This window comes from Musa acuminata, chromosome BXJ1-10, assembly GCF_036884655.1.
Source record: "Musa acuminata AAA Group cultivar baxijiao chromosome BXJ1-10, Cavendish_Baxijiao_AAA, whole genome shotgun sequence".
Taxonomy (NCBI): domain Eukaryota; kingdom Viridiplantae; phylum Streptophyta; class Magnoliopsida; order Zingiberales; family Musaceae; genus Musa; species Musa acuminata.
Genome location: NC_088336.1, coordinates 29,238,807 through 29,265,948, shown reverse-complemented (window position 1 = coordinate 29,265,948; position 27,142 = coordinate 29,238,807). Strand labels below are relative to the sequence as shown.

Sequence of the window (27,142 nt, the reverse complement as noted above, 5' to 3'; positions counted from 1 at the left end):
AGGGGTTGGGATTGGGCAAATACAACCCACACATCCATCCATCTGTATCGTTGAATGGATGCCTTCCGTGTGCACCCAATAATGAGCCGACAAGCGGGGTAGGGCACGCAGGCGGCAAACGTCGGCCGGCCTCAGGATCACGAGACGTCGATGGCGGGACTACGTGTCGAGTCCTGACCGCCGGAATCGGCTCGCGCGGTCGTTGGACCACCGTGGGCGGCCCTTTTCGGGCGGGCCGTCCTCGATCCACCGGGTCCCACTCGGGTCTATTTGGACCAGCGGTCCCCCCCGGACTAGGTTTCACACGATGCTGCTGGATGTCGTTACGCGCGTGAATGAGGCCGCGACACGTCTCCCCCGCGGACCTTTTTTGTGGGTGATATGGACTCGATCCATCTCCTCCTCTCTCTCTCTCTCTCTCTCCCTCGGACTTTTTTGGGTGATATGGACTCGATCCATCTCCTCGTCTTCTCTCTCTCTCTCTCTCTTTCTCTCTCACAAACACACACGCCCTCGTATGGCCGGAATCCCGAGAATTGCACATTGCTGTCACTCATTTCTCTTTTCTTTCTTTCTCCCGGCACAAAGTGATTCCACATCGCAAGGTACGTACCGCCGATGGCTAGCTTACTTTACTGACATCAGTAGATCATCCGAGGGGGACGGACGCTTACATGCCATGATTATGAAATGGATTAGCCCAGTGTCTAATCCTCACAGGTTCACTGCACTTGATTAATCCGGAGTCAAACATCACGAGCATCGCAGTACGCTTTGGCATCTAAAAGAATCTCCCAGCCCGAGCCAGCAAACGTGTGGGACGAGAAAGATATGTCAGAGTTGCGGTGGCCCAGCCTGCCATCATAGAGGCAAAAAATAAAAAGAAGAAGAAGAAGAAGAATGCGTCGAGGGACCATGATCGACGCGTCACAAAAGACGGTCAACTCCTACGAGCACAGTTGTTTAGTGACGTGAACAATCACTCGATCCTTTTGATCCAACTAATTAGAATCTAACATCCAAGGCTACAACACTGAACGGATCAAAGTCCTCTGGCAGTAGTGATCCAGTCATGCAAACAAGGGACGGGCGAACCACTCGACAGTGAGATTCGAGCACATCGTCAAACGCAGTAGCTTCACACTGCTGTCCGCCATCATCCTGCGTATTCAAGATCTCTGCGGTCGTCATGAACAAAAAAGCACACGCGATTTAATGCGCCTAATATGCTAAGGGATCTGCAGACGCGAACTTGTCGCGGATACCCGATCGAAATCCGGCACGGCAGCGGGGAAGTAAAAGAATGGGACGCTTTCTAATTAAGAACGGAATTGTTGTTTATTATTATTATTATTTCAAAAAGAGTGAGACGGAAGAACGATGGGGGAGGGGCGGCGAGGACGTCGGCGAAGATTTCGCAAACATGGACTCGGTCGTTGGCCTTGTGGCGTCACGGTGGGAGAGATATTATTTGGGCCATGACCAATGTAACCATAACATGGAAGGAAGCACGAGAGATGTGAGCATGTCATGATTACGTTATAAAAAATCGAGGGGAGGGTGGTGGTGTACACGAAAGCCGAGTCACACATTCCGTCCTTATCAGCGGCACAACGCGCATCGGAGAAAAAGAGGGAGAGAGCTACTGATACATACGCCCCCCTACTCTGCTATCGAAGCCTCAACCACCGTCTTCGATCGTTGCCCTCTTTTATAGGCGTAGGCCGGTGGCCTCTGTCCTCTATATAAGTGAACCCATCTCTTACGCCTCTGCCATACCCATCGCCCCTCGCACTCCCGTAGAGAAGGCCCTTCCTTGCTCTGTTCCGAAAGCCATGGTGGTCTTGACCAAACCGTCTCTCGGGCAGGTCTCTCTCACGAGGCCACAGAAACCAAACCACAACCACTCCGGTATTCCTGTTATCAACCTGTCCCAACCGGGCTCCGAGGCTCTCGTCGTGAGAGCCTGTGAGGAGCTCGGGTTTTTCAAGGTCACCGACCATGGCATCCCCATGGATCTCATTGCGAAGCTGGAAGAAGAGGCGGTGAAGTTCTTTGCTTTGCCGCAGACAGACAAGGAGCGTGTCGGTCCGGCGAGTCCTTTCGGCTACGGGAGTAAGAATATCGGGTGTAATGGTGATACAGGCTGGGTGGAGTACCTCCTGATGGAGATCACCTCCAAGCCCATGTCACATGCTTCGCTGGCCGTCCTCACGGAGCCCTCCGCCAGCTCTTTCCGGTAAGACTAGCTTGCTTTGTTGGTTCGCAATTGTGGATGAGATGAATTATATGTCGTCTTTAGCTACCGACAGCCGCTTTGCTGATGGCGGGTCGTCTCGCAGCTCTGCTTTGAACGAGTACATATCGGCGGTGAGGAAGCTGGCATGTGAGGTTTTGGAGTCGATGGCGGAAGGGCTGAAGATCGAGCCGAGGAATATATTCAGTAAGATGGTGATGGACGAGGAGAGTGATTCGGTGTTGAGGTTCAACCATTACCCTCCGTGCCCAATGCCTCAGGCGTCGGAGGGTGTCGTGACGGGGTTCGGAGAGCACACCGACCCGCAGATAATATCGGTGTTGAGGTCGAACGACACCGCGGGGCTGCAGATCTCCTTGCGAGACGGGAGCTGGGTCTCTGTCCTTCCTGACCGAGCTGCCTTCTTCATCAACGTCGGTGATTCCTTACAGGTAGCTAGCTCATGGACCATCCGAACTTGACAATTCAGTGTGATATTCGTGTTTAGCTCTGAGCTTGATGTTGCCACGCCACAGTCGACTTGTCACCCCACCCCTCTCCTCTGCCGTAGGAAAAGGAAATCTACAGTCAATAATGTACTAGAACCAAAGTTAATCTGCAGAGGATGCTGATGTCGTGTAGCAGAGTGGGTTATCCTACGTGTACTACGGAGGGAGAGATATGAGACAGCAGCTTAGGTATAGATCGATAGATCTCGCCCTACTTTTACTGATCGGAAACATAGATGACTTGACGGATGAAGATATGAGACACCCGTATGCATTATTCCGCGAAAGATAGGTGATGGAACCCGAGCGTTAGACGCCCATTTCCCCGAGTAGGTGAATTCCCAAGGTGTGGGGTTTCTTCTGGCTTGGCTATCGCATTGCTGCATGATGTGACTCCCCGATGAAGCAGCATCGGTACTTCTTTTCATACATGTAGGCGAAAACTAGGTTGCTCATGCTGCATGCTCTGTGTTGCTGTGGGCTTGTTCATGTTTGTGTGACAGGGAGCTGATGGTCGTGTTCTCTCAGGTTCTGACAAATGGGAGATTCAGGAGCGTGAGGCACAGGGTTTTAGCCAATGGTCTCAAGTCTCGAGTGTCGATGATCTACTTCGGGGGGCCACCTTCCGGAGAGAGATTGGCACCGCTGTCGCTGCTGATGCGCGAAGGCGAGGAGAGCCACTACAGGGAGTTCACATGGTGCGAGTACAAAAGGTGTGCCTACAAAACCATGCTGGCAGACAACCGGCTCGGGCAGTTCGAGAAGTAGGAGCGGAGGTCGCGGTGAATCCTTGTAATGCCTCGATCCGCCTACGTCCTGAGGTCAAAAGCATGCAATGAAAAGGTGACTCCTGTTTAGCTGTTAACCAAAGATGGAAACACAAAAAGGTTCTACCTCTTCCTCTGTCCGCCCCACCCGTCTTTATCTTCCTTCTCCCTTCTTCTTCTTCTTCTTCTTCTTCTTCTTCTTCTTCTTCTTTAATCCACATCACACACAGGCCCTTGATGTGCTGCTGCTGATGGTGATGATCGTGTACTGATGAGAAGTCAATGTTGATGAATCAGTCCATATCTGCTTTCTCTTCCCTTGATGAATGTGTATACATGCGAGACGGAGTTTGGACTGTGAAAAGTTCCAAAAAGATCTAATCACCAACAGTGCAATTAAATGATATAGGAAGGTGGTGACTGTGGCGCCACTGCTGCTTCATGCTTCAAACTAGAAACGTCTCCCCCACAAAACATTGGGACGGCGATGCCTTGAGCACTCTCTCTCTCTCTCTCTCTCTCTCTCTTCCACAAACACTCCGCGGGCTAACATTGTTAGGTCGCAGGTCTCATTCGAGTTAACCAACAACTGCTCTCTCTAGTTAATATATATATATGCACTACTTATTGGACCTATAGATATTGCTTGGTGGCTCGAGCAATCTGTGTGTGCGCGCGGTGTTTGATGTGTCACGGGTTTCGTGTCTATGGACTATGATCATGCCACGATATATATATATATATATATATATATATATATATATATATATATATATATATATATATATAGAGAGAGAGAGAGAGAGAGAGAGAGAGAGAGAGAGAGAAAGAAGAGGTGAGAAATGAACACATGCATGTTTGATAGCACAGCTTTTCCTTTACGATGCAATATTACGTTCGATCAACAGTAAAAAGAAAACGTAAAACAATATATGAAGGATTAAATCATAGCATAGGTCTCCTGTCGTTACAATAATGCATCTCTACACCTGACAAGACGGAAGATAATGTTCATCGAATCAGTGGTGTCATTTACATACACAAAATATTTGCAAGGGTGCATTGACGTACCGGTGCCATCATACAATAACCCACCAACTGATGGGTTTAGTGACTCGTTTAAAACGAAAGCATCGTCTTAAAATGGTTGTACTAAGTAAGCATAATGACATGCTCGCAGTAATAGAGGGTTTAGACAACATAATCAATGTACCGAAAAGAAATATATAATCCATCCCGATAGACCCACCTGGAGAGATAAACTAAGATGTTCGTCCGTGTAATGATTCGCGTGTTTAAAAAGCTCGGGTGATGTGATTAAGATTGTTCGGTGCAGTCTATGCGTCATTATGTGGGTTTATGTGGGTCATCACTGTACTTCCCGACATGACTACATCTTCCATCCACCCACCACGCCCTGCATGTTCGTGAGATTGACATCTTTAACTTCCCCTAATCACGCCGAAAGGATACTTCGTCGTTGTAAGGTTCATGGTATGATTTATGGGTGCAACATTCATCGATACATGCAACCCGTACACGAAGGGTGGGTTCGATGTCTGGCCGGTAAGTAGATACATACACACAAAAGAAGAAGGTTGACAGATGGAGGGTGGGACCAGAGGCGGTCGCCAGCTCCCTTCTAGGGATGGTTAGGGTCAAACACAAATGTCATGACGTGGGCTCACAATGCTGCCTTTTGAGCACGTCGGCCTTGACCACGGGGGCCCACCCCCACAATAATTAGGCGCGTCCATGGAATCTTATGTGCGCATGTGGTCGAGTCGCGCAGACCCGTTAGTTGATGACAACCATTTGCGGAAGCATAGGTCGCCGAGGGGGGGACCCGAACCCAACGCTCGCCCGCCTCCTGCACCGCATGCTTCATGTGCAATCCAGCTCGTTCGCGCTCTCTCTCTCTCTCTTCCTCGAAGAGCGTCTCCCTAATCATATCCCACCGCAGCGCCGGGGACCGCATTCATTGTGCCTTGAACCCTCGAGAAGGTGATGTTACAATGAACGGGTCCGATGCTCACCGCTCGGGTCGTTTGAAGTGATGCACCGAGAGAGGGAATGGCGCTATGATTAGACGGAGATCAATCATCAACCGTTATAATTATTGCAACGACCGTCATAATAAATTTCGAAAGGGATCCGACTATGTTTTATATATATATATATATATATATATATATATATATATATATAAATGATGGACTACTAATTAAAAGCAATCCCAATACAGCGACCGCTCTATCATGATGGGTTGGAATAAACTTGCTGGGTTCCTATGAATCATTGAACATTGATGTCACGTTGCATGATTTGAAGTCGATTCCTCATTTTTTTATCGCTGTTACCGTCGCTTTTGAGAGGAAAAAACTTCGTTTGTTAGAGCTACCAATCATGATTCGAGAATTGTGGGGCCTCTTGCTGCATGCTATCATTAGAGCCTAAAGATATGCAAGTCAAGGAGAGATTTAATTTGGTGGGGGGCGACATCAGCCAGAAACATTTTCCGGGGTGATTCAGTCTGCATTGCCCGGGGTGCAGCAATTCAAATCGAGGCTCTCCGTGATCTCGGTCATCGCACGTGATGATTCACGGCGCATTCCGGATCCAGTCGACCTTGAGATTCGCGCAAAGCCGCCCTCCGGACGGCCAGATCCCTGCCTCCTACATCCTGCACCACCACCAACTCGTTTTGCCGACCGTATGTACGATGATCACCCTTCTCGCAACGACGGGTGGACGATCGCGATCCAAGGATGGCAAACATTTGGGATCCATCAATCTGAAAACTACAGCTTTATCATGTGTTGCGCGCACGAGGAAAAATGGAGATGGTGATATAAGCACGCGGCAATGCTAATTTATTGGGCTCGGCAGGGACAATCCAAAAGCCCGGTCCGTGCTCAAGTGGATGATCTCCGAACGAGGGAGGAGGCACATGCGCGCATGGGGTGGGGTGGGGTGGGAAACCCAAGAAGCACCCAAGTCACATGGCGTCGCCTGGGTCGACGCGAAGGCTGCCTGCCCTGCCCTGCCCTGCCATCCATGCGTTGCTTCCCCACCAACATCGTTCGATCGAGGGCGATATCCCTCACCTACCTCCCCCACGTGATCTGGATTCAGATCCCCTACCGCTTCGGCCGTGCAGAAATCTATCACCGTATCTCGCACTAGATTCAATAGAATAGAGTTGATGCTTAAAGCTGAGATCGGCTGCTGCTCCATCCAATTGTAACCATCCAAAAATAACGAGATCAATCTTTCCTTCCTAACCATCAAGAAGGTTGAGGTCGAGAGAAGCATGATCGATCCACGAGAGAGGAGCCACGTGAAACATGCATGCAAGCTTATTTAAATGATTATTTTCTGCCTTCCTTTCCCAGATCGATTTTGTTTCGCCTGCACATCACACCGCCCACTTCCCGTACTATATTACCCTTCCCACAGATGCTGTTTCTCATCTTTCTCGGGTCCACTCTCCTCGTAGCCTTCCTGTCGTCGGCCGGATCCCATCTCCCGGTGTGTCTCTGCTCGCGTCCCTCCCTCGCTTCCATGTTGGTCTCGTTGTTTCCGCCGTCGATGACAGCACCCTGAGTTTACTCTCGATTTGATGCCGCAGGAGGTCAAGATGTTCTTCGGATGGGGGAAGGAGACGAAGAAAGACAACGCGGTGGTGGAATCGACGCCGGCGCACACCAACGGGGGTTTTGCGAACGGGAGGAAGGCCGATCTGGCTGTTTACGAGCAGTTCGAGCAACAGGTGGGATTCGTGGTTTCCAATCCTCTGCCTGCTGAAGCAGGGCATGACCTCACAGCGACGATGACAAATTGCAGGAACGAGCGACTGGGGCACGGCCGGGAGTCATTTCGGACGCAGAGAGACCGTAAGACTCCCTTGGTTTCTTCGCCTTCTTCTGTTGGTGTCGGATTGCTTGCATTCGTTAAGTGTCTTCCTAGCCTAACCAAGATGTGGAAATCTGGTTCAGCGTCATACAGATGTTGAAATCTTTCTCGTTTTCATCGGTGGTCGGAGGAGTTTCATTGCTACGTTCACTGAGGGATTTACGTTGAGTGTATTTGCGCAAAATATGAACAGATCTTGTTCTTCTTTCTTTCTTTCTTTCCTTCTTTTGCTCTCATTTTGATCGATTACTGGATCTCTTGCTGTACACAACCATGGACGCATGAGAATGCTCTCTCTCTCTCTCTCTGAGAAACTGCTTGTGGAAACGATGTTTTGCAGGCAGAGGCCGCTGCTTCCACCTTTTGAATCTGCAGAAGTTCGAACATTAGCAGAGACTTTGTGCAGGTAGGTTGCTTGCTCGTTTGCTGTTCTGAGAAATCTCTGACGGCATAAAAATTTGCAGGTGATCTAACTATTTGTTTCACTCACAGAGATATTATCCGCGGAAGCCCGGATGTGAAATGGGAAAGCATCAAAGGGTTGGACAATGCCAAGCGCCTCCTCAAGGAAGCAGTCGTCATGCCCATCAAGTATCCCAAGTACGTATCAGCACATATAAGCTCGGTTCTACCTCGATCATGTTCGTTTGATGCATTTGCTTCACGACTTGCTTTCGTTCAAATAGCTGTTCTGTATTTACTCTGTTCGATCGCTTATTTGTGATTTCATTTATGGCTCAACATTCCGGCGTTGTCAGAAAAACAAAAACCATATATTTATCGTTCGCTTGCTGTGGTTATGTTTCTTTGGGTAAGATTAGGAAAATTCAATGATCCTCTTCGTTCATTTGTAATTGAAGGTACTTCACCGGCCTTCTTTCGCCATGGAAAGGCATTTTGCTGTTTGGCCCCCCGGGAACAGGAAAGGTACTCTCTCATTGTGCTGTTCCAATGGAGATAGTCTTATATTATGATACATCGTGATACACCATCACGCGTAGAAAGGAACTAACCATATACACTTGCCTGAAGCTTTTTCCTTTGGACATGGTCTCGAGTTTGTGCACCGTCTCTCGTCTTTTAGCTATTCTGGATGGAGTTTGCTCTTTCCCGAGCGTTCGCTGATGGGATGTTTTCACGGCACGGCATGAAGTTTTTGTGCATCGACGTATGAACTTTTGCTTTTTTGATCTTCCTTCTTACCAGACGATGCTTGCAAAAGCTGTAGCCACCGAATGCAAGACCACCTTCTTCAATATTTCCGCATCATCAATCGTCAGCAAATGGCGTGGTATGGGGCTTTGACGTGCATCTTCTTACCAGCTTCCGCCCTTGTTTTAGTTGCTCTCCCATACTTTCTAGTGTAGTCGCTCACCTATGTAGGATGGTTTCTTATACGACCGATCGAAGAACAGACGGACGACTGACTTGTCGATTGGGATCTCACAGGTGACTCGGAGAAGCTGGTGAGGGTCTTGTTTGAGCTTGCCAGGCACCACGCACCGGCTACTATTTTTCTGGATGAGATCGATGCAATCATCAGCCAACGCGGGGAAGCTCGCAGCGAGCACGAAGCCAGTCGACGTTTGAAGACCGAGCTCCTTATACAGGTAATTGATCGATGAATCCCTTGATGTCAGGTGGAGTCGCGAGATGCGCCGGTGGTCTCATGATCTTGATGTTGTTCTGGAACTCGACTCGGATGATCGATGCAGATGGATGGTTTGACGAAGACGAATGAGCTGGTTTTCGTTCTCGCTGCGACAAATCTACCGTGGGAGTTGGACGCAGCGATGCTCCGACGTCTCGAGAAAAGGGTATCCTTTTGATGGCACTCATCGATGAGATGAGATCAAATCTCCACTTGCATGTCTGCCGCTTTTGTGGTCTTGAAATCTATGCTATACGAGAGAGGAGTTGTTTGGTGGGTGTCCATCTCGCTTCTTCTCCTTGACCGACCGGGTTGAATTAGATTCTCGTACCGCTTCCCGAACCGGAAGCAAGACGAGCAATGTTTGAGGAACTGCTACCATCGGTGCCTGCAAAGGCAGAGGTCCCGTATGACTGCCTGGTGGAGAAGACAGAGGGCTATTCGGGCTCCGACATCCGTTTGGTGTGCAAGGAGGCAGCCATGCAGCCGCTGAGGAGGTTGATGTCATACTTGGAAGACCAACAGCAACGACAACAACAAGATGAGAAGATCGACGACGATGGTATGTATTATGTCGGAATTCTTGGCTGCTTCTTTCATGTATGTGGCCTTGGACGGCACGACAAATTACTTGGTCTTTCTCGTGCACGCAGAGCTGCCTCCTGTTGGTCCGGTAACGCCGGAAGATATCGAGGTGGCACTGAAGAACACAAGACCGTCGGCCCACCTCCATGCTCATCGATACCACAAGTTCAACGAAGACTATGGCAGCCATGTCCTTCATTAGAGAGCTCCTCCGGTTCTCCTTGAACGATTAACTGCATTCCTTCCTCTGAACTTTTTTAATGACTGTCTGGATTTGAATTTACTTACGAGAGAGCAAGATAGAATAATCGCAAACGAGATCTATCTCCTGTGCTGATGCCATGCTTTATTTGCTCTGTTCATCGTACATTTTGGTGACAACAACGTTGGCTGCATCTATTTAAGATGGTGGGTTTCGTGGGCACGAGTCGATCTTCGAATTAAGAACAAAAGGTCATGCAGATGTTGCCACTGCTTCGCTGTAAACAGCTTGTGTATCGCCTACGACGATTAGTGGCGTATCTATGCTAAGATATTCCAATATGCATCCACCAAACGAAAGGTTAGAGATAAGTCGCCCCATCGCGTCACAGCTTGCTGTTGTCAATCTCCAGTGACAAATAACACCCGCCATTTGAACACCATCACATTTAGATTGGATTCCACAAAAGTGACACTACCATATTTTCCTCCTTTTTTTCTCCATTACTTCCTTTTTCGAGCATACACATATAGGAGACCAACTAACAATCAAGGAACGAGAACAGCTATCACAAGAAAAAACAAATGGCCAAGTGGAACAGGATGCAGATCGTCAAAGCCAATCACCAGTGTTTACTGCCAGCTGACTCCATGGCTACTCGTCCTCGCTTGAGCCTCTGCTAGTGAAACAGCCATGGCCAGCATCATCTGTTCATCGAAGCTCTCCGGAACAGAAAGTCCTGAAGCCATGTTCGTACCTTCCGAGAGTGATATCGCTGCTGCCCCTGCTTCCACCATCCCATCGGAGCCTGCATAGCTGGTTCCTGCTTCGGCCACCTCTGACCACTGGTCCGTCGAACACTCCCCAAACTCCTCCCTCGGCAGTTCGCTCCCGCCGTCTCGTAAAACGGCGGCAGCATTAGTAGCAGCAGCATCACCATTCATATGTTGACGCTCGGCTAAGGCTGCAGCTGCACAAGCCAGCCCACCGGAAGAAGATAATTTCGCAGGAGCTGTTCTATGGAGATTGTACCATTCGCCGGAGGTTGATGGTCCAGGCAAAGAGCTGCCACCACAACCTGGATTGCCTTGAGATCCCTGCTCCTGTTCAAAATAATAATGATAGTAATAGTAAGCAGTTAGAATTAAGACTGACAATAAAGGATAGGAGAAGATGATAGACGCAATTTATCCTTGCATGGCTAACAAGAAAGCACCAGCAATATCATGATCCATGTTCCGATGTCCGTATAGAGCTTATGTAACCCAGAAGCTATAAATGCAAACAGCAGATGCCTTCTCCAAGTGCTGAGAAAGAACACAACATCATGGAACAATTTTATAACTGGCTGTGCAAAGGCATAAAACATGGAGGGCCACATGCTTCCGCATAAAGATATACGCAACATGGTTCCCAAACATACAAAGGGCTCATGCTATGAAACTTAGAGAATGGATATTTGAATCCAGTTGAGTACTCCGAAAAAGGGCATGCCCAGTGCTCAAGGCTCCATGAATGCAGGGTGGTCAATGAATGCAGTCTTTCCCCTCCATACAGGAAGGTTGTTTCCATGATTCTCAATTGCATTTTCGACCATCTTAATGCTTCACAGAAACTTTGGTAGTTTTGACAGGGAGTGACAGAACACATTATTACCAAGTTTCTCACACACTAATGTCTGATGGACTAGGTCATGCACAAACCTGATAGTTTCTGTTCATAAACAATCAATAGACAGAAGCAATAAGCTTAGTCTAAAAGAATCCTTGAGAACTTAGATATATGTAAAGTCACTGATGAACGACAACAACATGAATTAGCCATAATTTCAAATTTTATACCATATGCTACAAGAATGTACAATTCAGTCATATGATAATATATTCTTCAGAATGGCAGCTTCATATTACACGATCACAAGGTGATCACATGCACTGCACAGATTGTCATATGTACCCAAGCCTAGAGCCCTCAGTTCAACTTTTTGGTCTGTCTTGTTCCAAGTGTTGTGAGTTTGTATATTGATACGTAAAGAGAACTTCAGTAAGCTACTAAAAATCAAAAGCATCCACCAAAACTTATGGACTTTGTTGTTTCAAGATGTGTTGACAGAAAAGATTAGAAATCACAAGAAGAAAATCAACAACTTTTACAATTATACATTTATCTGCTACCAATGGATCAGCATACAGTACATCAGTGTTGGAACTGGCAACATAGCCACACAAAGTTTTGATCCAAATACTAACTGGGTGCCATTCGATGAATAATACAAGCTCGGCATATTTGCATGAATAATTAGTCCAGTGGGACTAAATTTAGCAAAAAGTCCTCAGACAACTGTTAAGCAATACATGCTCATGTTATTGAATTATGGGACCTAATAAAAGTAGTACGAAACTAGTAACAGCACAATTTTGGTGCCGGATTGTGTCTTTATTAGGATGTTAGCAATGATTGCAAGAATATCAGTCTGAATAGGATAAAGGTGCTTAAAAGTAAACAGAGCAGACTGGCATAGGGAATGAACAAGCAATAAAGAGTACACCGACATAAAGACGGGGCATTTAGCATGTCATTCATGTGGGCCTAACACATAGGATCTCAGAATCATAGAGTTAATGAGCCTTTTGAATAATCTACAGAAAAAGGATCTTTAAGATAGCACAAAGAATCATTCAGTCACTTCACTGACATACATAAAATTTGCATTTGTCAAATTTGCAGCATAGTTACTATAATCAGCACTACTTCAGCTTATGTTTCATTGTATTCAATATATCATGATCGTATTACCTGAATCGAGAGCCAGATTGCTTCCATGACCATTATGTCTTCAAGATCTAGGTCAAAATTATCATCCCTACATTTTACAGTGTGTTGGAATGAGAGATGATATAAAAAGATAACATCCAATATCATAAACGGTTTCATAGTGTAGATGTAGCAGGAGATATAAAAAAAGAAGTCCAAAAAATAGAATACACATCTGAAATAGAAGTCATAGATCATCCAATTTTATCTTGAGATCTTATGTCACTTCTGAAGCAAGAATTTCACATTTTCGAAATGACTCCCACCACAGACCCCCTTTTCCCTCTTTCTCGCCTTTTGTTGGGTCTTCTTACTCGCAGACAAATTTAATTATCTCACAAGTTCCATGTCATCAAGATCATCCTTACAAAGAAAATTAACATTTCTTGTTTCTTATATTTTGAAATTTTTAGATAACTTGATTTTGTATCTATTAATCTAAATGAGATCAGTAAGCAAACTGAGCAAGAAATAGGCTAATAATAGTGAGAAAATGATGCTAAAGTTGACCTATGGTTCGTGGAGTAACATAAGCAATCAAGTCTAGTATGGGGAAGCATTCATCTTCAAGACCAGACAAAAGAAAAGCAAAACTTTAGACAACAAAAAGAAAGGCCCCTTAAGCACGAATACCAAATGCCACAGATCAAACCCATGAACTATTGGATGCTAGACCAAAAATTTTCTTCATCATAAATGTTCAATCTCTATATTATCAGGATCAATCCACCTATCACTGATCAAAACATGCAACAGCATTTTTTCCTACCTATTCTGTCTCAATTGTGAAAACCTTGTGGTTGCGGGTGCAGAGCATGAGGCTTGAGATGAACCAAAGTCAATTGATTGTCTTGTGCATTTCAAAGGTGGCACTGTTCAGTAAACAATAAAAAAATAAAAAGGTCGCTATTTAGTGCTAAACAAATTAATTACAGGCAACGATGTAAAAGCACAAATCTCCCCCGTTACAGACCTGAGATAGAGGTATCGTATGTATCATGATATCTCACATCTGTTGGAGTCATTATTCTGCTGGATGAACTTATACTTTGTCTCTTGTTCATCCTTTCTTCTTCATCCTGTATTTCTTTCTGCCGAATCCTTATCTGGGCTTCTATAACCTTCTGCTCCTCCTGCATTTACACAGAGAACTCTCTGGCAAATAAAAACCCATCTCTCATGCAGCAATAGAACATTGACAATTCCAAGAAAGCAGGCATGCCAAGTTCAGTGAAGAACTTACAACTTGTTCCATGCCCTTCTCCTCTTTTGTCTTTGCACCACGGTATTCCACGGCATAGTTTGAAGTTTTACAGAAGGGGCACCTTTGAAGTCAAGGAGACGACCTTTTACGTGATGAAAATTAGAACCAGCTGCATCAGCATCTGAGAAAAAGGATACTGTGTCGGGCGAGTTGAATGTGGTGGTTTCATCTGAAGAAAACACTCTGCACAAGAATCCAACTTGAGAAATGAAACCAACGATCCGTATACAGTAACTGGAAATCTGGTGATAATTCCTTTAAATGTTTAACAAAAGTTTCTGTAGTACCTGTGCAGATGCCCTTCATGCAACACCTTGACCGGTTAAGGCTCGGATAATACTGAACCCAAAATGTTTTCCATGATATAAAATCATCATATATTCCATCAAACAACAAAAGATGAGGCATCCCGGATCAAAAATCTTGAACCCACAGCAATCAAGAAACGGAAACAGAACAGCGTAGATACAAAACAATGAGAAGAAAAACGGACCAGGAAGCAGATGGGACACTCTTCGAGAGTGAAAGAGTAGTCCTCGAGGCCTGGATAGCAAGGCGCCAGCTTGGACTCGAGAATGAGCTTCCTCAGCTTCTTGTGATCAATGTCCTTAAGCACGTACAGACCCTGCGGCCGCGTATACTTCTCATCCACCACCTGCCGCCTCCTTCCCATCTTATTCCCCATCAATCCTCCCCACCAACGTAAGAGATATCCCAAAGCAATTAAAGAAGCCTACCAAAAGAAATCCCCTTTTCCTTCCACTTATTTCCCAGATCACTCCCCCAACATCTCAAATAAATTAAAAAGAAAAAAGAAACAACAAGATAGTCAAGGAATCGAAATCTAATTCCCCACCAACAATCCACCTTTCCTGTCCATCTGCCAAATCACGACACTTGAATTTGCCAAACCCTCCCTCCTCACTCTGAATCGCGGAAAGGAACTCCGCCGAGCCTCCCTCTTATTTCCAAGATCCGAATCGCCATCACGAACCCCCCCAGTACCTGCACACCGAAAGAACAATTTTCGTGTAAGATCAAATAAGAAATTCATAATCCACACGAGAATAACAAAATTAAAACCTAATTTGCCTCTCCTGGCTTCAGAAAAGGCAAGAAGACCACAACAAATCCTCCCCGTCTCGCCAATCGACCATGAGGTCAGAAAGGAGAAGAGCGAAACGGAGCACCGCCCAACAAAATCACACCTTCCCCCTCCGCTCCCCTCGGAGGCCATCTCCCAGCTTCCCAATCTCTTCCAACGATTCCGAAATTAACAGAAAAGGGGGAGAAAGAAGGTACCTTTGAAGTCGGGGGGGGGGGGGGGGGGGGGGAGAGAGAGAGAGAGAGAGAGAGCGGGGGGGGGGGGGGGGGGGGGGGGGGGGGTGGTGGGGAGTGCGGAAGAGAGCTAGGGGAGCCGAGAGGCGCAAGGATGGAGGGGAAGGAAGCGCAACAGGACCGGTCCAAGGCGTTCGGCTCGTACGAACCTCCTCGGGAGCACGAGAAAGACTACGGGAATGAATGGACGCGCAGAGAGAGATTTGAATCGGTACATTATCAGGTAATAACAACGAGAACATCAAATACTATAACATTACCACCGGGGCAAGGATCATGCGTCCAGCTCAGCTGTCTCGGTTCCGACAGGGAACACATTCTCACGCGACCAAACGCGACCGGCAACTCTCCTGCGAGAGTGAAATCCCGTTCCGTGGCTGGGCCAAGACACCCGATCTCCACCATAAATGTATACGTATATTATCTCACCTCCTCCCGTGTGTCTTCTTGTGCTTTCTCATCCTCCGCAACCTGTTTGACAGAATGCCTCCCGTCCGTCAGCCGCTTGTGTTATTATTATTAGTCTCTCTCTCTCTCTCTCTCTCTACCTGCTTCGGAATCAGGTTATTAATTGAAGGAGCGACTTGACTTTGTCCGAAATCATGTCAGAATCAGGTCCCTCGTCCTTAGACAAATTGCAAAGCTGCTTTGATGATATCGTAGCTAAAAACACAATCTAATCGTCACTCGTCGTCGATGTCCAGTTGTTGATCCGCCGAGCATACTTTTTCGCCTTTTGTATTCATCTTTCCATCCTCCCATCCTGACATCGAAGAACAAGACACAGCAGTCAGTGTGCATTCTTTGAAGTATCAGAAGGTGGTAGCAACGGCGGATCTCTTGTCTGTAACTACACATCCACATCGATCGACGCCATCGATAGAGCAAACTAGCTCACCAAACAAGACAAGCACCGGCAACCACCAGCCTGCACAGAGACTCGGATCTTCCTTGTACACATCATCCAAGGCGCCGAATTCCCGGTCAGAGAAGCTGCACCAAGTCGCCCTCGAAACACTGACAGTCATAGGGACTCGGGCGTTGCTTCGGTCAACAAAAGTATCTTCTTCTGAGGTTTCGGGAAGCAGCAGCGCGACCTAAATTTGCTCTCGAGTCTGAAATCAGCGTACCACCAGTGGTGCTCTATCGTCCTCGTCCGTCTATGGTGCTCGTAAACCTCACCTTTCCTGTTGAATCTGAATCCCCTCGATGATCAAATGGATCGCTCGAGCCTGACGAGACCATACTACGATGTCTCTCAAAGCCGAGACTCGGCAGATTCATAGGACAGTGGATGCTGATTCATGTGACTCTGTCAAACTCCAGTAAATGCTTGGCATATTACATATATATATATTGCTGGCTCGGTGATCAACTTGATGTTTCATTGCTGCTCGCACCCCCCTCGCTTTCAATCAGATAGAAACTAAATTGGAAAGTCGTGGTATGAGAAGGTCAGCACGTAAGATGGATGGGCTTCGACATGCATGCAATGAGATTGCCTTTTCTAGTAGGATATTATTTCTCACTCGAATGGTGCCTTTTCTACCGGGAGCTATTCATTACCTTCTATCTATCGTGTTACTTACCATCACGGTAAAATACACGACGACGAGATCATGGAGTGAGTGGTTCATTATTGCCTGTGATCTTAACGTGAATCGTTCCAAATATCGCGTCACTAAAGACTCTCTAAAACTGGAGTTCGAAGAACAATTACGTTCCTTTGGTCAAACATTTCCTTTGACCGTAAAGATGTCAAGTCAAAATCATCACATCCATGTCGATAACCTGTAGAAAGAAATAAACGGCACCAACACACGTACACGGCATTCCAACTGGAGCGCAGGACGGGTCTCTCCTCCTCGGCCCAACAACATTCCTGGCTTCGAGCAATGGGTGGGTGGGTTAGCCATGTTGGATCGACTCCACAATAATTCATGGGAATTCCGTTGTGACGATTAACAACATCGTATCAGTTAATAACAGAATCGAGATAATTATGTACCCGAATCTGTGGAAAAGGCTTAACTAACCTAACAAATTAACAAAAGGCTTGCTTGCTTAATTCCTAAATTAAGTCATCGATAAACCGATCTAATATAATCTAATCTAATACAGTACACAATACGTTGGTCTCCTTCCTATTTCTTCCAATATAATATGGTATTGGTATTATTAAATATTCCTCATCTCTCGCACTGTCGATGAGGATTAATAAGAAATAGAAAGAAAACGAATTAGGCGAATAATCCCTTCTATATATAGCAAGACGCAGCAGCTGCTCCATCTCTCTTGGGTTCATCGCATCTTTTTCCTCTCGCCCCTCCCTCGTCTTTCTCTCCTCGGATTGCCATCTCACTCCGCCAATTGCACAAAAGAAGCAGTGGGACAGCCGGCGATGGCGAAAATGATCGCGTCTTGCTGATGTTTTCCGCTTGATCGCCTCGTTGCGTCCGCTATCTCGATCGTATCGTCCAGCTCGATCGGGTCTTGATTTGTTCTCGGTAGTGTTTGTGTGTTTATTTTACCTTTTTCTGTAAGGGGAAATAAAATGGCTGCGGTGGCTGAGAAGGCGATCGGGGCGGACAATCAGGTCATCCACCGCCAGTCACCGGCGGCGGAGACGGAGAGGGAGTACCAGAGGGATGTGAAGAATCTGGTAGATTTGCTCTCCAAATTGAATCCGTCCGCCAAGGAGTTCTTCCCTTCTTCTTATGCTGCCCCCGGCGGTGGCGCCGGTGGCCACCGGGTTTCAGACGGCCGGATGTCGGCCGATGCGCCCATCTTCGTGTCGTTGAATGATTTCTATCACAATCATCTACTGATGACTAACAATGGTACTAGTAAGGATTCCAGCAGCGATGGATCATCGAATAATCAGCCCAATCCCAGAGTAGTTGCATCGATTCCTTACTCGACTTTCAACTGCGTTACGTCTCTCGTTGCTTTTTCGAAATTAAGCTTTGGATCATGTGAATTTTAGCTTTAAGGGATTCTGGGTTTCTGTTTCTCGTTCAAAATGTCAATCTTTTTCGGGCTTTGTCTATGCATTTTCGAGAAAATGCAACCTTATCAGAGGAAGACGGCATGATTTGGAATTGGAGTATGAACAAGATCTGTTAAAACGTGTCCAGAACTAGGAAAAAATGTTAATTTTATAAGTGTTTTCCTCGATCGCTGATACTGCTCCTTCTTTGGCAGAGAAGAAATGGTTATAACCAGGGGAGGAGGAGGACGAATTATAGACTTCGAGGAGCTGAGAGGGAGGATAGCATTAGGCGAACTGTATATGTGTCTGACATCGATCAGCTTGTGAGTCTATCTTGTGATTTCTTCTTATTCGTTGCTGTTTTATGTTTCAATCATTCTTGAAAAGATGGCTCGGTCCTTATCCAGTACTGTTGTCTGTCGTGCTGATATGGATAGTCGTTTGATGAATGTCAGGTAACTGAAGAAAAGCTTGCTGAAGTATTTGCGAATTGTGGGCCAGTAAGTTCGCAATTTCACATACTATAAAGTATTTAGAAATTTTCCTTCTGTGTTTTACAAAGCCTATGATAATCATATTTTTGCCAAATGTTATGCATTGCACAAAGAAAAGCTAAACAGGGCTGGGAATCTCATAGTTTTTGCTTTACATTTGTGATTTTCTTCTGATTTACCAAGCAATGAACATGTTTATCACTTTCATGACCTCAGCATAGTCAGTTTCTTCTTTTGTGATCTATGCTCTTTATTGTCCATTTTAGCATATGAAAAGGGGATGTTCAAGATAGAATGACAGTAATAGCACTATTTACAAGTGTGAAACAACCACTCAATGAGCTAATCTGCAACCGATCTTGTTTAATACCACTTCCCTGTCAGCTCATCAATGCTTGTGAACGTGGAGTAAAAGATCCATGAAATTAATTGGAAACCTCTCGCTATTGCAGTCCTAGGTTCTGCAGTAGCATTCTCCAAAGTTTCAAATTCCAGTCTGAGATGATAATCACACGTAACACCCTCTCTACTATAACCATTTCATTCTTGTGTGATCAACAATGTCTAACCTTTATTTTTTTGTTGAACAATAGATCCAAGATAAGATATCAAAAAAATTTTATTTTCAGGAATTTCTTAATAATTTAACTCAAAACAATAATTAAGCTAACTAAATTATTAGCAATCCTGGGAGAAGGTTACAAATCTGTGTTTTGGAGGTTAATAAATGAATTGGCTAATCCCACATGGGGGAGGAAGGAATTTCTTGTTTTTATCCCATTTTATTGCTGTCGTGTAAGATATTTTTTGCTTATCCATCAATTTTTGATGTCATTGTAAAAGCACAAATACAATGAACTTATCATGTTTTTCATTTTTCTCTTCTGATTATCATGTTACATTTTAAATTTCATACTGAAGGTAGTAGATTGCCGAATTTGTGGTGATCCCCATTCAGTCCTACGATTTGCATTCATAGAGTTCTCTGACGAGGGTAAGTATATATGATTAGCATTTCTTTCTTGGATATGCATGAATCACACATGTCATACTAACAAGTATGCTGTTTTGCTCATAGATGGTGCGAGGGCAGCATTAAATCTTGGTGGGACAATGCTAGGTTATTATCCTCTCAGAGTCCTACCTTCAAAAACTGCAATTCTGCCAGTGAATCCAAAATTTCTTCCTAGGGTAAGTATTTTTCATCGTTTCATGTACAGTTTTACTTGTAGAGACTGTTTAGGAATAAGAAAAAAAGTAAGGGCAGATTGTCCGATGCTTCGTCACTTTATAATTTTTTTGCTGGAGTACTGACTGCCAAGATTTTGATGCAGTCTGAAGATGAAAAGGAAATGGTTGTAAGGACAGTTTATTGTACAAATATTGATAAGAAGGTAAATGCATCTCTGCCTCCTGCATTATGATCCTTCTTTTTCCCTAATTACTAAGTGGTATGTGTTAAAATATAACTATGAAGTCTAATTTGTGATGGTTATTATGAATATTATTGTAAATGCATCATGTTTATAATATGTCATGGCCTTAACTTGTCCTGTTGCAGGTTACTCAAACAGATGTCAAAGTTTTCTTTGAACGATTTTGTGGTGAGGTTAGCTAACTACCCACTATATGATCAATTTGTTGAATGCTTTTCATTATTAAGCTTGTAACGGTGCCTTATTTGTTAGTGACTCAGTTTGAATAGTGTTTCACAGGTTTCTCGTTTGAGGCTGCTTGGTGATAATGTGCACTCAACATGTATTGCATTTGTAGAGTTTGTTCAGGTAATTAATTGTGAACTTATATTTTAATTGCTGTTTGACCGATACATTGACAAATTTTCATTCTTTTTCACTAAAAATGGATTAGTTAAGATTGCCCAGAATTGAAGCAGAGGTTATTCAATAGTTGATGTCTAACATTATGTCAACAAGATATCTTTAATTACCATGGCAATTTGAAGAATACTGAATTACATATTGTTAATAATAAAGTAGTATGTTGCAAGAAACTTACTATTAGTGTAGAGTTGTTAAACTTATGGCTTATATAAGGGTCAAATATCAATTGATGGTGTAAGATATGGTTGGACTTGTGTGTTTCTGCTTAAATAACTTTAAAAGCCTAGACGTAATATATCAGACTCTTGCCAAGCTTGTGCATATCACATCATCTTATGGTTATAGGGTTTATACATTTTTTGGACCAGTTATGCTGTAAAGAAGCTGAAAGATCTTAGGTTTAGTCTTGGTAAAATTGCATGGGTACAAGGATATTACACATGAATCTACCTCTTGAAAGCACAAGAACCTTGAAGGGGAAGATAGGATAATACACATCTTTTATCGATCTTACAGCTTAATTTTGGTAATTGCTTGGTACATACAAAATATAGCAGAAGTGGTATTATTGCATCCATCAGTCTGTTTCTACACTGGTGATTAAAGGTTTTCCACTTTGCATTTCGATTAATGCAGGCTGAAAGTGCAATCATGGCTTTGAATTGTAGTGGCACAATTTTGGGAGCCCTACCTATCAGGCAAGATCCTGACTACCATTCAGCTGATGTTTTGTAGAGTTTGTGCAAACTAAAATAGCTTTCAATCCCACATCTCAGGGTGAGTCCTTCAAAGACACCAGTGAGGCCACGCATACAACGAGCTGCTTCAAACTGACCAGGGTTCGTTAATAGCGGAACATTACTAGCATTCCACCTAGTGAGACCTTATTGCAAGGTTGTGCTGTATCGGCATGCATTATCAGCTAAGAAGATATATTCATCTCCATATGATTTATCGTCGACCGGGTATATCACTCGAGTGGGAACTCATTGTTGCTTGTAACCAGAACCTTCTTTTGTTTATTTTCTTTTCCTTTCGGCGGGAGTAGTCAAGGAACCTTGATGGCTAATCTTATTCATCTGACCGATCTACATGTGTATGCAGCTACACTATGTTCTAGTACCAATTGACCATCGGCTGATCTCTAGCCCTATTTATATTATATGTTCAACCTCTCTGCTGGATTCCGGATGTCCTTTTTGTTTTTCTCTAGTGTATTCTACGCTGTGAATCACAGTCGTGGTTGATTCACTGTGCAAAGTTGTTTTTCTCTAGTGTATTCTACGCTGTGAATCCCATTCGTGGTTGATTCATTGTGCAAAGTCAGCGTTTTACAAAGATTCATGTGACGGTATGTTTAAAAAGTTAGCTTGTTGGGGTAATTTTCAGGCTTGTGATATCAGGAAAATGTACAAAATAAGAAAAATATATGGGAATGCCTCTGTTTATTATAGTATTCACAGATCAAAACAATGACAGATCCTTGGAATATTTGCTGTTGTTCTATCAACAACATCTCTTCATCTCAAATTGATCTGATGATGGTCCGAGTTGGGTTTGGGTCAGTCACAGAGCTGCAGTCTGAGCTCAATCAACAATACACCAGATCTAAGGCGGCCTACCCCATTAAATTGTATACATACATGGCACTGCAACCGCAGGGATCGGGAGGAAAGAAAACTCATCCAACAAGCAAAAACGAAGCAGTGGCTACAGATTTGCGGCAATAAGCGTGCGAGACAACTCTTGTTGCTTGAGGCTGTCTGCAACGTGAGCTATGACGCCGGCACCAGCACCGTTTAGCCACTCCCTCTTCACCTGAGTCACAACGCATCATCCATTCATCCATCCAAACACACCAAATAAACCAACATGAAATGGAATCGGAGTTACACCCGTACGTACGTGGAGGTTGTTGTGGGCGAAGAAGGGCCAAGTTGCTGCATGGAAACTGACGTCAACTTTCCTCCATCCGACCCTTTGTAAGCTGCGTATCATCTCCTCTGCTTCCAATTTCACCATGTCAAAAAACAACACAATCCATCAAAAAGCAGCACCGAGATATGGAAATTGTCACCCGATAAACATGCCTTCCATCGATCCGTAGTATTCTGCTGTTTTCTGTGTGTTTGAGACAGTTTGGGCAGCTGCCTTTGCCGTTGCTGCTTCTGAAGGAAAACGAGGAGGGCCTTCGGATAAGACAGGGGAGCAGTATTCCACATTCACAACATGCATGTAGCCATCCACAGACTCGCGAGAGGGCTGCAATGTGAATCACCAAGCAACATCCTCATAATAAATAGTATGAGAGAAAATTAATTCTTTTTTCTTTTCTGAGGAAAACCTCCACTAAAAAAATGTACAGAATCCTGTCTTGAAAACGTTGCTTTTAGCCGATAAATGCCAATCCCTTACCTGTTTATACTCCAACTATGTGCAACTTAGATACACAAAAGTTAGTTTAAGACATATGATGAACATTATCGTGTGACCCACTGCCTAAAATTGTATTCGGTGTCGGGTTTTGAAACTAAGAATACTCATCCACAAAGACTTGCTGCAGTTTGTACACTAAATATCGATCGAGGTACCTTAGCAAGCTCGTACTCTCTCCTGATTGAAGATGTTCGCCAGCCGACCAAATCTGGATGAAGCTCAAGAAAACTGTTGCTGCAAGGAAAATATGATATTCTATGATAGGGAATATCATATAAATAAATCCATGTTATGGTACTGCAGTTACTAGAAAAACTAGTATCAAAGGATACGATCATACGAAACATTGGCATAAAGAATACGAATCCTAAATGCAGCCAGAGAAGATCTGCAAAGTAAAATACAAATAACTGTGTGTCAAAAACCTCGAGAAAGAAGACAAATCTGTTTTTAAGTATCTGATTACTTCAACTTACATAAATTTCAAATCTTCAGAATCAGATGTCATCCTTAAAAGGAGGGGTGGACTGTTAGGTTCATCATCTGTAAGAAACAGCTGACTACCAGTTCGGCCAACAAATATGGCGGCCACTGGTGGAACAAGCTTTTCGAGAATGGGTGATCCCAGAAGAAGCGGAAACTGTAAATTGAAATTCAACAGCGTCATATACTTCTTTTTAACATTAGGATAGACAGAAAAAACCATAAAATCGACTAAAAGAGCTTCCCGTGTGTTGATCTACAAAGTTGTGAAACCATGCCTATTAGTAGTGAAACATAGGAGGAATCTGTATCCTTGATAGTGGCCCATAGCTGAAACCTGTGTGTGATAGAGGACATATGACAGTGAATATGCTTCTTGTTCCCAGCACAACTTCCCCAGATGTTAAAAATCTAGTTTTTTTTTTCCCCTTGATAAGAAATACCATATCCCAGTGAAGCTCCATTAATTACACAAAATTACCATAATAAGTCAGAATCAATAAAAACCTGGAGTTAATTAATCGAGTCACTCTGTAAATAATAAAATTTCTTCTATTTGTGTTTAGGTACTCTCTCCCCACATTAATTTCTTCCCAGAATCAATGGTTGAAAATAAATATAGTACAGAAAGCAGAAATCATAATAGATGAGAAACACAATACTAAGAAATATTCTTCAAAATTTAAGTATTATAGCAAAAATCTTATATCCTCGAATCTAAAAACACCATCAAGTTGGACGAGGAAGGGAAAAAACGGCAACGGTGAGCTAGAATGAATTGACCACTATGATGGCCTTAGATGAATGAATTGGTACAGAAGAATTTACCTGCCTTTTCCCTATAAACCCGAGATGTGGAGTTCCCAAGGTAATAAAATTTATTGGTTCCAATCCACCAATACTGCCTAGTTTTGATGAACGTTCTAAATTTTCTGGATTTCCAGTTTTATAACCATCATTCAGATCCTTCTGCAAGGTATCTGAAGAATAAAGAACAGCAATTGTGTATCTTGCAATTAGACCACCTAAGGAGTGTGCTGTGAAAGAGATCTTTTTCAAGCTTCCTGTCTTATGAATCACACTCAAGACCTGTTCCAAAAGTTTGTCAGTATAGCAGTAACAGCAGCTATTGGTAAAAGAGAATTGCATTCATTCGGCAGTAAAAATTGACCAACACCTCATCTGCGAGTCGCTTTCCAGCTCTGTCAATTCCATCTAATGTTTTTATATAACTGTTGCACGAACTTGCTGTGAGGAAAAATACATTTCATAAGTAACTCACAATGCCCTCTGATAAATGTAGCCCATGATAATAACACAAGAAATAGCATACCATAAATTAAAAAATTGCTTCCTAAACGCTTTTTTAACACTGCCTTTGAGTATGTCCAGTCACTAGAGCTGCATATTGCATACTGTGTTAGTGCATAATTTGGTCAGAAACATAACTAATGTTTCACAATTGTCATTTGACAACTCCAACTTAAAATAAGAGAAGAAACATCAATCCCATTTCACTAACTGACAACCATGGCACGGCTTAGTTCATCAACCATGCTGGAGATGGAATGGTGATGTTCAACATTAGCATTTCAATGATGAGATATGATAACCGATTTTCCAAAGGAACCAAGCAGCCATCTATTTACAAATAGTCATCGACCAAAAGTGTCATCACTCTGCAGAATTCAAAGTCCCATTGCAACATAATGAAAAAGAAAAATACTTTTACCTAGCCCCGATGCCATGAACTAGGACGAGGAGATGATCAGGTCCTTGTTTGAACTTGTGAACGTCCTCAGATGTTATACTACCTACGGCACCGCTGCTCATCTTATGCGATCTAAAGTTTAGGTCACCCCTTACTGTGGTCAGTCCTGCAAAGACAAAACAAGTTGCATGTTGAGACCTGCAGTATCAATGATGCAATCAAGAAATGGTTCCAAAATGTGCAATTTCCCCAAAACCAGACGTCTTCTCTAACATGGTTCAGTTTGGATGCTCATGACCTAGTTATAGATATGAAGAGATCGAATAGCTACACGAGTCTTGATAGCCAATCAAGAAAAAGCTCCCCAAACGGCGAACGGTAGCATGCCACATGCCAATCCAACAAAATCTAAAATGAAAATCCAAAATTCAGATGCCAAGAGAGAGAGAGAGAGAGAGAGAGAGAGAGAGAGAGAGAGAGAGAGAAAGAGATAAAAGAGAAAACGAAAACGAAATAAAATCACCAAAACCTAGCAGCTCCTTGTCTGGCGATCAGAAAAGAAGATCAACACAAGGCTAGAAGAGTAGTTTTTAGTAGACAATCAAGAACAAGAATTTGCGAAGGAGAACCAAATCTTGCCGAATCGAGACATTTCAGAGTCCAAGCAAAACAAAAAATCGAATATTCTCTACGTTCGTAGACCAAAATCCATCCTCCAAGATCAAAAGTCGATGAAAGGAAAAGGGACCAAAGCGAAAACCTGAGAAAATAGCGGAGGAGGGAGTCCCAAATAAATCGGACGGCGGATGGGGCGACGCCGCGTGTCATTGATCTTCCACAACGAAACTTGTACCGAGGGTGATCGTTGCGGTGCTGAGGGAGATGGAGCCACGGGATCGGGGATGGGGCGCACGATATCTCCAATTTATTTATAAAGGCAAAAGAAAAGGGCGTACTTTGGAGCGAGATGGAGCTCCGCGTCGCGTTCGGATAGGGTGTCGTGACATCACCGCGGGCGCCATCGCCTCGTGTTCCGTGAGCGGCGGGGAAGAGTCGGGTGGAGAGGACGGACGTGGGAGATCCTTACCCGCCGTGCGCCGTGGTCCGGGAAGAAGCCTGAGGGGACCAAATCTTTCGTGAAACACTCCGAGAGCGAGCGAGAATCGTCGGTGAGACGGGAAACGAACTGCCAGTCTCTGTTGCGGCCTTCGTCTCAGCGTTGCTGGAATCACCTTTGGCTTAATCGAAATGATTCTTTGTTTGGTAATCATTTGGATAGACAGTTATCGATATGGGGCAAAGGCTATAATTTTCACATTCATAATTCATGCTAGTATGTGTAGGTAATTTCTACATTCATAATCCACATCACATACGTACAAATATTGGTACATTCATAATTCATAGTAGTAGTAGACAAGACATGGGTTAGAAATGTATCAAGTTTAGTTTAATCAGAATTAACATACATATTTATCAATATAAAATTATTATTATTATTATTATTTAGTCTTTTTCTCACGTATGAAATATCCATCCAATAACATGTAAGTATCCATATCCAAATTGAGTATGGACATACGTGAGTGACCATAAGAACAATAAAAAGCCATTTCTACGTAACTAAATGACAATATACCACACATCTCATCTCATCTCATTCAGCTGCAGTAGCATTTGCATCAGCCGCGGCCCCGACACTGCTACTGCTCCTGTCGAACTTCTTCCAGCACTGATGCTTCCCACACTGGCACTGCCCTCCCCTCCTCCCAAGCCCTCCCTCTCCTTCGTCCCCTCCTCCTCCTCCTCCTCCTCCTCCCCTCCTCACCACGCTCATGGATGGCGACAGTTTGCTCCTCAACCACAACTCCTTCATCCTCCTCCTGACCTCGCACCCTCTCTCC

The 27,142-nt window shown here is 44.2% G+C and overlaps 5 protein-coding genes across 14 annotated transcripts; 3 read left to right on the top strand and 2 right to left on the bottom strand.

Annotated features, from left to right (window-relative positions):
* Positions 1-1,560: 1,560 nt before the first annotated feature.
* On the top strand, positions 1,561-3,835 carry LOC135596034 (gibberellin 2-beta-dioxygenase 1-like). 2 transcript variants are annotated; one of them, XM_065087695.1, is made up of 3 exons: positions 1,561-2,239; positions 2,313-2,688; positions 3,274-3,835. In XM_065087695.1, exons 1-3 carry the CDS (start codon positions 1,836-1,838, stop codon positions 3,511-3,513), a joined length of 1,020 nt encoding a protein of 339 aa, XP_064943767.1. In that variant the 5' UTR covers positions 1,561-1,835; the 3' UTR covers positions 3,514-3,835. The 2 variants fall into 2 exon arrangements, with proteins under 2 accessions (XP_064943767.1, XP_064943768.1); XM_065087696.1 differs by having other exon boundaries at positions 1,569-2,239; positions 2,343-2,688.
* Positions 3,836-6,887: 3,052 nt separating this feature from the next.
* On the top strand, positions 6,888-9,978 carry LOC135596032 (uncharacterized). Its single transcript, XM_065087693.1, has 11 exons — positions 6,888-7,043; positions 7,144-7,284; positions 7,359-7,408; positions 7,768-7,833; positions 7,920-8,027; positions 8,288-8,354; positions 8,634-8,718; positions 8,877-9,037; positions 9,143-9,244; positions 9,400-9,640; positions 9,732-9,978. Exons 1-11 carry the CDS (start codon positions 6,972-6,974, stop codon positions 9,863-9,865), a joined length of 1,227 nt encoding a protein of 408 aa, XP_064943765.1. The 5' UTR covers positions 6,888-6,971; the 3' UTR covers positions 9,866-9,978.
* Positions 9,979-10,318: 340 nt separating this feature from the next.
* LOC135596033 (E3 ubiquitin-protein ligase GW2-like) lies at positions 10,319-14,948 on the bottom strand. The gene is made up of 8 exons (XM_065087694.1): positions 14,437-14,948; positions 14,231-14,282; positions 14,081-14,126; positions 13,923-14,004; positions 13,653-13,812; positions 13,449-13,551; positions 12,662-12,728; positions 10,319-10,968 (listed from the first exon to the last, which is right to left on the bottom strand). The coding sequence occupies exons 1-8, from the start codon at positions 14,626-14,628 to the stop codon at positions 10,498-10,500; spliced, it is 1,173 nt and encodes a 390-aa protein (XP_064943766.1). The 5' UTR covers positions 14,629-14,948; the 3' UTR covers positions 10,319-10,497.
* A 2,611-nt stretch (positions 14,949-17,559) lies between these two features.
* Positions 17,560-21,781, top strand: LOC135596031 (polyadenylate-binding protein-interacting protein 9-like). 2 transcript variants are annotated; one of them, XM_065087692.1, is made up of 10 exons: positions 17,560-18,177; positions 18,486-18,596; positions 18,729-18,773; positions 19,689-19,761; positions 19,846-19,958; positions 20,102-20,161; positions 20,329-20,376; positions 20,483-20,551; positions 21,245-21,299; positions 21,378-21,781. In XM_065087692.1, exons 1-10 carry the CDS (start codon positions 17,836-17,838, stop codon positions 21,440-21,442), a joined length of 981 nt encoding a protein of 326 aa, XP_064943764.1. In that variant the 5' UTR covers positions 17,560-17,835; the 3' UTR covers positions 21,443-21,781. The 2 variants fall into 2 exon arrangements, with proteins under 2 accessions (XP_064943764.1, XP_064943763.1); XM_065087691.1 differs by having other exon boundaries at positions 17,560-18,213.
* Positions 21,782-22,036: 255 nt separating this feature from the next.
* On the bottom strand, positions 22,037-26,485 carry LOC135584697 (lipid droplet phospholipase 1-like). 8 transcript variants are annotated; one of them, XM_065087684.1, is made up of 12 exons: positions 26,195-26,484; positions 25,999-26,111; positions 25,260-25,404; positions 24,861-24,928; positions 24,705-24,775; positions 24,356-24,616; positions 23,521-23,684; positions 23,377-23,432; positions 23,200-23,252; positions 22,699-22,870; positions 22,514-22,611; positions 22,037-22,426 (listed from the first exon to the last, which is right to left on the bottom strand). In XM_065087684.1, the coding sequence occupies exons 3-12, from the start codon at positions 25,358-25,360 to the stop codon at positions 22,319-22,321; spliced, it is 1,152 nt and encodes a 383-aa protein (XP_064943756.1). In that variant the 5' UTR covers positions 25,361-25,404; positions 25,999-26,111; positions 26,195-26,484; the 3' UTR covers positions 22,037-22,318. The 8 variants fall into 8 exon arrangements, with proteins under 8 accessions (XP_064943756.1, XP_064943757.1, XP_064943758.1 ...); XM_065087685.1 differs by lacking the exons at positions 25,999-26,111; positions 26,195-26,484 and adding exons at positions 25,537-25,646; positions 25,768-25,992; XM_065087686.1 differs by lacking the exons at positions 25,999-26,111; positions 26,195-26,484 and adding exons at positions 25,570-25,646; positions 25,768-25,992.
* Between the last annotated feature and the right edge of the window lie 657 nt (positions 26,486-27,142).